General features: G+C 39.4%; 1 protein-coding gene across 6 annotated transcripts in view; it reads left to right on the top strand.

The window, feature by feature from the left end:
• Positions 1-9,259, top strand: part of LOC107092639 (gamma-crystallin M3-like) — a 29,462-nt gene that overhangs the window by 1,490 nt on the left and 18,713 nt on the right. Inside the window, exons 3-4 of one of the 6 annotated variants that reach the window (XM_015387228.1) lie at positions 6,116-6,169; positions 6,490-6,743. The exons of 3 other annotated variants lie outside the window; for them this stretch is intronic. In XM_015387228.1, coding sequence (XP_015242714.1) covers positions 6,116-6,169; positions 6,490-6,743 — 308 coding nt within the window. Of the gene's footprint in view, positions 1-5,334; positions 5,350-6,115; positions 6,170-6,489; positions 6,744-9,259 lie in introns of those variants that run through there. 2 more of the 6 variants (XM_015387227.1, XM_015387232.1) reach the window with 2 other exon arrangements.

Below are 9,259 nucleotides of genomic sequence, written 5' to 3'. Positions count from 1 at the left end.
ATGAACATGGGCATGAGCAACATGAGGTTCATGAGCATGAGGCGCATCATGGACTCCTACTACTGAAAAAATTCACAAAACAAAGCTGAGAAACATTAAAGAATGTTTTGTGTCTGTGTCTTTAGAAAATGTGTCTTTCTTTAATAGTACAAAATGCACTCCGTAGTTGTAGGGGTATTACTTGGTGTTGTTATACCTTTTTAATGATTTCAAAATATACATTTATTTTGAAAAAAAACTGCCAGGTTGTTTTAAAATACTGGGCTTTTCAGCTAAATTAATTTTATTTATTTTTTATTATTTATAAATCTATTATACAACTGCAGAACCTGTTTCAAAAATGTAAACAAAACAAACAGATGAAAAACTAGATTTAAAACAAAATAAGGGATTTCATATTACTCATATTAATTTGTTACATGTTTCATCAAAGCATAATTCTGCTTACTTGAAACACAGCTGCACCTTTTCTGCCATCTCAACTAACTGGAAGCTCAAGCTAACAATGATTTATCTTCAGGGTATCTTATAAACCTTATCTTATATATTATATAGTATATAAGCCCCAGTGCTCAGGTAGCAACATATTATTACATGCACAGTTTACTCAGGATTTTGGAAATTCTGTCACTTTGTTTATCTATTAAAAAGTCAGAATGACAGTGGAATAATTTAGTTTATCAAAGGTCACTCATCACATGTAAGATAAATAAAAACAAATCCACCATTACTTTTTAAGGAAGGAGAAAGTAAAACAGGAGGGGGGCAGTTTAATAGTCTGCCCTGACAGACAATGAAGCTATTAAACCCTGAAAGGTCTTGCTGTCTGTTCCTCATGCTGTTCAAAGGGGCCTTTTGATATACGGCTATGTTCTAACCTTTCTCCTATAGTATTGCAGGTGAAAACCACAATATTCCCTGTCTCCCCAAAACAATTAAGACAAATAGTAGTATTCAATTCTGTTACACAAATTAAAAATAAATTACAACTTTACATTAATATTACAATTAATCAAACCAAGCCATTACAGCATTGGGCCAGACAAAGACATACAAATTTGACAAATGAAAAACAAATTACTGTACCCTCTGTTGGAGGAGGTTTATACAGTACAGCATTGTGTGTGTACCTGTCTAGCCCTCAGAGTGAGGGCTAGACAGGTACACACATGCAATCTGATGCCATCTAGCCCTCTCTCTGAGGGCTAGACGGCATCAGATTGAGGACCAGTTGTTGCAAAGTGAGGACATTTTGCTTCTCCTCACAAGCTATTTTGCTAATGGTTAGGTTTTGGGCTAAGGTGTCAACTTGGTTAGGTTTAGGGTGAGGTATGCATTGGTAATGGTTAAATTTAGGGTTAGGGCATAGAAAAAAGCATCCAAAAATCAACGGAAGTCAATGGGAGTCAACACATGGTTGACTCCCAGTGTTTACATTTGAACAGTGCTGCACTTTATGGAATGGAAATGTGAATTTACTCTCTGGAAAGCTTTACTAAACTGTAACGCGCACTGAAGCTTGGACCCAATATTCAGCAGACAAACAGAAAGTTTGAAAACAGGTTTATTTAAAAAATAACAGAAAGAGGACGATGGAAACTCCTCAGAGCGGGTTCTCTGATTCTCTGATGAGACAGGAAACTCAGGTCAGTGACAAGAATAAAGAGTGGAGAAGACAACAAAAAGTCACTGACCTGGTTGAGAGTTCAGTCTGAAACTCAGAGAGGAGAAACCCGAGGGGAGACAGTCCACTGCTTGCGGTCGTTACCGCTTCAGAGGACAGAGTGCGGGGGAGCCGGCGCCAGCCGATGCAGAGCAAGCTACAGTGTCCATGAGGGATTATGCGAAGCCGAAAACCAGTCCAGTGCAGTGTCAGAAACCAGGAGATCCCAGAGCGGAAGAGGTATCCAGGGAAATTCCAAGCCAAGGTCAGAAAAACAGTCCAAGTTCGATAACAGGCAAAATCCAGGCAGTCAGGCCAAAAACCAAACTGAGTAGGGCAGACAGGGAAAAAGGCAAAAACCAAAAACACATGGGCAAAATACTGAGAAGAATTCCACAGAACAGAACACTTACTTTGACAGCTTGGGTAACTCACACTGACACAGGTTGAATAATCCGAAGCTGATGGCAGGAAAGAAAACAGCCTAAATAGCTGCAGGGACCAGGTGAATCAGATTGGCAGTAATCAGCCACAGGGCCAATTAGGCAGGTGAGCAGAGGAAAAAAACCCAACCATCAGCTCCAGGATTATGACACTAAACAAAATTTGTTTTGTATACACTCTTTGTATTCAAAATGACAATAATAGTTGTCTAATGCTACGTTCACCACTATGGCAGCAGAGGCAGCAGGAGCAGCTAGTTTACATGCAAAGTCAATGGTTGATGCGCATCAGGCGCATGTCATGTTTTGGTTTACAGACTCTGAATAAGAGCAATCACAGAGGCAAGGATCAGTTAAGGGTTTTATTGAAGATTTGAGATTGTACAGAGTGAAGTCAGGCAGGCAGGGTTGCAAGGATACTGCTGAAAGAGGTTTGGTGACAGGTGAGCAACAGTTCGGTGCTGGTTGAAGAGTGAGGGATGTATGAGACTCACAGAGAGGGCGGCTTGGCGTCTGTCTTGGGAGGATGGTGACCAGTGGTCCTGGCGAATGGTGCAGGTCCGGTGGGTGAGATCAGATGGTGGTGTCTGAGGGTGGACAGGCAGGTGAGCTCAGGCAGGAGGGCTTTTATGGTTCTGAGGCCCGAAGCCTCACTGGTTCTTAGAGGCTGACTGAAAACGCCTCTAACGGGAGTCCAAAGCGAAGAGGTCTCTGTAGTGGTTTCAAGGCTTGGGATCCTGGGTTCTATAAGAAGGAGCAGAGAGGACAGGGTTAGGTTCAGGCAAAGCTAAGGAGCTAGGCTTGGTTCAGGATCAGTTGTACCAACGCTGAAGCATTAACAAACTGACGCCCTCCTCCTGGTTCCAGCTCCTTAAAAAAGGTGGGAATCAGCTTGATGAAGAGCACCTGCCTGTCCAGCCCTGCAGAGAGGAAAAAAAGGAAAAACCCGGCCTGCACCCAGGACTGGGAGTATGACAGTGCAGCAAATCGTCCCGCAGCGCTTTTTTAAGCAGGAGAAGCACGTCTTGAGCTTCTGAGCATCTGAGGTGTGGGACGCACTGCAAACGCAGCAGCTGCTGGAGTTGGAAAAACTTAAATTTTGCTGCTTGATGCACCACATCAACCAATCAGAGAAGCTGATCTTGGAGCTGACAGAGAGACAGACACATTGCTGATGATACTGAGCGCTATGATCACTCCTCTGAAACAGCTTATTAACGCCTAAATTAACTTGATATGTCGAAATCTGCCAATAAAACATCCATCCATCCATCCATTATCTGACACGCTTGTCCCAATTGGGGTCACGGGGGTTGCTGGTGCCTATCTCCAGCTGTCAATGGGTGAGAGGCAGGGTACACCCTGGACAGGTCACCAGTCCATCACAGGGCAACACAGAGACAAACAGGACATAAAACCATTCACGCACACGCTCACACCTAAGGAGAATCTAGAGAAGCCAAAAAACCTAACAGTCATGTTTTTGGACTGTGGGAGGAAGCTGGAGTCCCCGGAGAGAACCTGCGCATGCTCAGGGAGAACATGCAAACTCCATGCAGAAAGACCCCAGCCCGGGCGACCGAGCCAGAGGCTGCTGTTAAATGGGATTCCTAGTGACAGCGCATGTTAGGGTTGTTAAGTTTCCCCAACTTTAACCTATAAAAAATGAAACAAAGACAGTGTAAGATTTTTCCTGAAATGCTTTGCAAAGGAGAGTTCAGAGTTGAAGCATCAATCTCTGCATCTCCGCTTGGCTCAACACTTGCCAGGCTTTTTGTTGAGCAGTCAACACATTACAACAGCAGACGTTAGTTTCAATTACACGGTCTTTTAGACATAACATGAACTTTTAAGATAGGGAACTTGCCTGGTTTCAGTATATGCTTTACACAAGGTGTCGGGGTTATGACTTTTCACTTCTCTGCTTCTCAAATGAAAAACAGGAGAGCATTCTTGTAAAACATTTGACCGTCTTATGGCCTTCATACACTATTTCCAATGATGAGAGTAACATATAGAACATATAAATGATTAAAAGCAATATAAAAGATATAAATGAAAAAAATGATAAAAACAACAGATATCATAATAACTCCAACAGCGCACCGCCGGTGTACGGGGGTCTGAGTGGCAATAATATTTGAAGGCAGGATCGTAATCTTTATATACTGACTGCAAAGATAGAGTTTTCAGGAGGACTTTCTCACTTAAAAACATGTTAAAACTACTTTTTACCCACTGATCACAGCAAATATAGCTGTCATAGTTACAGGCAAAGAAAGGATATGGTAGGTCTGCCCAACGCACCCATTTTTCCACCACGAAGCTAGAGCAGCAGAGATGCCTCAGCTGAGCATCAGAGCAAAACTTGTAGAAGCATCAAAAATGAAACACCACATGCATTTTTGCTGCTCTTGCTGCTTAGGGTCTGAACGTAGTATCAGTCTAAAGTCCAAGCCCCTGGTATAGGTCATAAAGGGGGCACTCTAGAAGTAAAACAGAGGTAGCAGGATTAACACTCCATCACAGAAGAAGCTTGCTCTTTACGTGTTAAAGTAGACCATAGGAAGATCATAGAGGATATAAATTACAGGTAGTTTCAATACTGCTATGCAAAAGGAAATCGAGGAATTTAAAAAGGTAAAGAAGCAAACATATCTCCTAATACAAGAACAGCTATGACTTTCTGAGATGAGCATTGGTCTTTCATTTGAAAAATATCTGTAGATGGATGGATCAATAAAGAACTAAACATAATAGTGAAGCAACGATCTTAATGACTGTCAATGTTATATTAAAATACATTTTCTAATGACTAAGTGATTTCAACGTAGAGTTGGGTGATGTTTCTGCTCTATGGAATGTTTTTCCGGGTTGAAATTAGATCATGTTTCTAAGCCAGAAAATTCAGTTGAGTTTGAATGTTTTCACCCATGATATTTTTACACCTTCTGCAATTTTCTAAATGTTATCTGTCAATTTGAAGATAGAAATCAGGTGACCTGTTTTGCTGGTGAACATGTTAACAAACTTCTGCTGGAGGCTTCCCACCATCATTGTTAACCCTTTCAAAGAGGTTTTGTGTGACACATAACCATGGGCTGAGTCTGCACTCTGATACACAAAGCCATCAACCTAACTCAAGTGTTTAAAAGCTGGTAACTCAAAGCTATGACTGCACTTAGCCTCCTCCAGCTCCACACTGACAACATGGCCCCCACTGATATGAACATGATGAGCAGGGTAAGTCCACACAGTCATCACGCCAAAATATTTCTTGGCTTTCAGGACTGATCAAACAAAATATGATTCTGGATCAACTCCTAAAACACTGTTAATGTAGAAGTTTATTTAAGATATAGGAAATTTGAGGAAAATTATTTTAAATATTAAGGAAAATTAGGAAGAATTGTTGTCTTCATACCCAGAAATGTGGTTGATCATGAGCATAAAGCTTGAGTAGTTTGTTATAAGAATACCAGCTTTACAGGTTATGTAAAGGAAACAGGAGTTCAGAGCCACTCAGCAGGAACTCTGTAAGTACAATTCAGAGAACAGGGGCTGCATCAACACTAAATGGCTCAATACTAAAATCAGACGAGGAGAATAAGGTATAATCAAGATAAGTATTGGAATTTTCCTTGAAGGGAGTTTAAATGAATGGTTAGTAAAACAAAGTATTTCACGGTAAAATGTATTTTACGACCAAATTTAAAAAACAAATCATAAAAGAACTTTATTTCCTGTACAAAGATCTAAAGTAAAGAAGATTAAATGTTATAAAGAAACCCTAACATTCCCTCATTGGACTTGTTTCTGCTCAGATCACCTTCTACGAGGACAGGAACTTCCAGGGACGTTCCAACGAATGCAGCAGTGACCTGATCTGTCCTCCTACATGAGCAGGTGTCACTCCTGCAGGGTGGAGAGAGGCTGTTTCATGGTCTACGATCGCACCAACTACATGGGTAACCAGTACTTCATGAGGAGAGGAGAGTACGCCGACTACATGAGCATGATGGGAATGAGTGACTGCATCAGGTCCTGCCGCATGATCCCCATGGTAACTATTATAGCATTATAGCAGTACAACATCGTTGTTCCCCAGTTGCCAAATGATTATAAGGATGCCTTAATTGCATATTGATGTTTGACTGTGAATAGATATCTAAAGGTGACTAAAGGTGCGTTCAGATCAAATGTGTTCTGAGTGTCACAGCATTGGATTTACATGCAAAATAGTTGATGGAAGGCATCAAGGACCATTAAGAGGTCCTGTGGCATCAAGGCAGGGTTGCCACTGGAGTTTAGAAATTCTCAACTTTTGCAGAGTGACATGTAGCGTCAGCCATCAATTAACAGATTATTATCTTTATCTTTCAGTACCGTGGCTCCTACAGGATGAAGGTCTATGAGAGGGAGAACTTTGGAGGCCAGATGTATGAGCTGATGGACGACTGTGACAACATCATGGATCGTTACCGCATGTCCAGCTGCATGTCCTGCCACATGATGGATGGACACTGGCTGATGTACGAGCACCCCCACTATAGAGGCAGGATGATGTACATGAGGCCTGGAGAGTACAGGAACTTCATGAACATGGGCATGAGCAACATGAGGTTCATGAGCATGAGGCGCATCATGGACTCCTACTACTGGAAAAAATTAGGACTCAAAGCCAAAAAAAATTAAAAAACAGTTTTTTCTTTAAAATCTGTCTCTCTGTCTTCCATTGTTATACAATGTCAAATTTACAATGGAACTGAACTGCTTTAGTTATTACCAATGTTGGATAACCAGATTTTGATCATTTAAACCCAAGCCATGCAAAGCTCCACCCGGTAATTCTGCCACCTTTTGTAAACCCCGATGTATTAATTATTATCTGTTAAAAATGTTTTCCATGGCCAGCGAAACAAATTTACAACTAATACAGTGCAAAACCATTTACAGATTTCACATCACTCAAATGAAAGTAGGATTCGCAGACGAAGATGGATGCTGACAATCCCCTTTCAGTAGCACTAATGATTGCATGCATGCCATATGGCCTGTCACAATGCTAACTGCACCATCACCTAATGTACATGGTTAATGGACATTGGTTCCAGTGTCTAAAATTACTGTCATTGCTTATGGCACAAGACCACATATGCACAGGGAAAACATGCAGATTCCATACAGAATTTTTGCAAGACAAAAGTGATACTAACTGCGTTACCATTCAGTAAGCATACTGTTTAATCCATCAGAAAGCTTGTTACATATCAGTCATGCTACTGAAAAAAGCTTTTGCTGTAAATGACTACACATATTGAAATTACACCTGTGATTTATTCTTAAAATATTTCATCCTAAATGAAAAACCCAAGTCTAAAGTCTTGCACATTTCAACAACATTATCTAACATGGATAATACAATTTATAATGTTAATGTTACAATATCACTTCCTTTTATTATGTCTAACCTTCTCATTATCAGAGTTCTTTTTGGTATAATAAGGGTAATAAAGAGGAAACCACTGGACTTTATTTTAAAAGTTTGAAGATGTTTCGCTAATGTTGAGTTCCAGGCTTATAAACATCACCCACGACATTTCTGGATGGGAAGTGAAACATCTTTAAACTTGAAAACATAGTCCAGTGGTTTATTTTGTAACTTTTTTAGAATGACTATGACTGTGATGACTGAGAATCTTTACCAGCACTTATGAGAAATTTTATAATTATTGCTATAAGTATTAATATTAGTATTAATGTTGATACAGTTAAAATTAAAGTACTTATGATTGCTATTGTTACACATGTTGATTGGTCAGTTCATTTACCCTAATAACAGCGGTGCCAATGTCTTTTTTTTGTTTTGATGTGCTTGTTGTTTGATGTCAGAGAATACATTTATTATTCCTATAAATCAAACACATAAAAAAAAAAGTGTGACGGTTTTAAGGGAAAGAAAACACATCCAGAACACTCTCAGGAGACAGGAAAAAAACTTAAAACTCACACCATCTAGAGGATTATAGAGAGAAACAAAAAATAATAATAAAAAAAGAAAATAAAGAGAAAAATCTCCCACACTGTGACGACAATGATGATGATGATGATAATGGTAATTATCTTATCATTTGTGATATCATTAATCTATTTATTATATTACAGACAGTGCCATGCCCATTTTAATACATCACATTAGTATGCACATATGAAAATTAAACTAAGTTAAAAAAGATTAGTAAAAAAAAAAATAATAAAAATAACAACAAAAAGTCCCCCACACTGAAATATAGTGAAGATAGTATCAAGGTTACTAGGTGTTCTGAACAAGTAATCCTGCCTTCATTCTGTACCCACAGCAGAACACACAGTGCACACAGGATCCACTTTAAATTGTATCTCACCAATTTAGTTGATAACAACACAAAACAAACAAACAAACTAACTACTTAACTAAAAAAAGACAACAACATGCATTAGATTTCAACTGTCTAGAGGGGTAGGGATTTAGTTCAATGCTCATACAGCCTTCGAGGGTCTTGGCTTGTTTAGATGATGATGATTGTTGTTAATATCATTATGATAATATTTATTATAGCGATTACTATGAAATATTATTAGTAATGTTATCCCTATCACATCATTTCATCTTTTTATTTATTTTTTATTTTTTTTTTTTTACCTTTATTTTACCAGGAAGTCCCTTGAGATAAAATCTCTTTTTCGAGGGGGACCTGGCCAAGAGGCAGCAGTACAATAAGACATATAAAAACAGATAAAAACAACATAATAAAATCAACTAAAACTAGACTTTGGAATAACAGTTACAATTCTCTGTGCAAGCTGTTTTCAATAGTGATTTAAAATGGTGTAGCGGAACAAGAGTCCGTAATTGCAGGGAGTTTTGAATACTGTGCCACGACCATGGTGCTGCATAGGAAAATGATGTTTGCCAAGGTCTGTGTTGATCCTGGGAATAGTGAAAAGAACACGACTTGAAGAGCGTGAGTTGTAACCACTGTTATCTACAGACATGAGGTGACACAGGTATGGAGGGAGTTTACCCAGGATGGCCTTGTAAATAAAAGTAAGCCAATGATGTTGTCTTCTGAGGCTTAGAGAGGGCCATGAAACCAGAGCATACAGTTCACAA

Source organism: Cyprinodon variegatus, unplaced genomic scaffold, assembly GCF_000732505.1.
Source record: "Cyprinodon variegatus isolate N-32 unplaced genomic scaffold, C_variegatus-1.0 Scaffold388, whole genome shotgun sequence".
NCBI lineage: Eukaryota > Metazoa > Chordata > Actinopteri > Cyprinodontiformes > Cyprinodontidae > Cyprinodon > Cyprinodon variegatus.
This window is presented reverse-complemented; position numbering and strand designations above follow the sequence as displayed.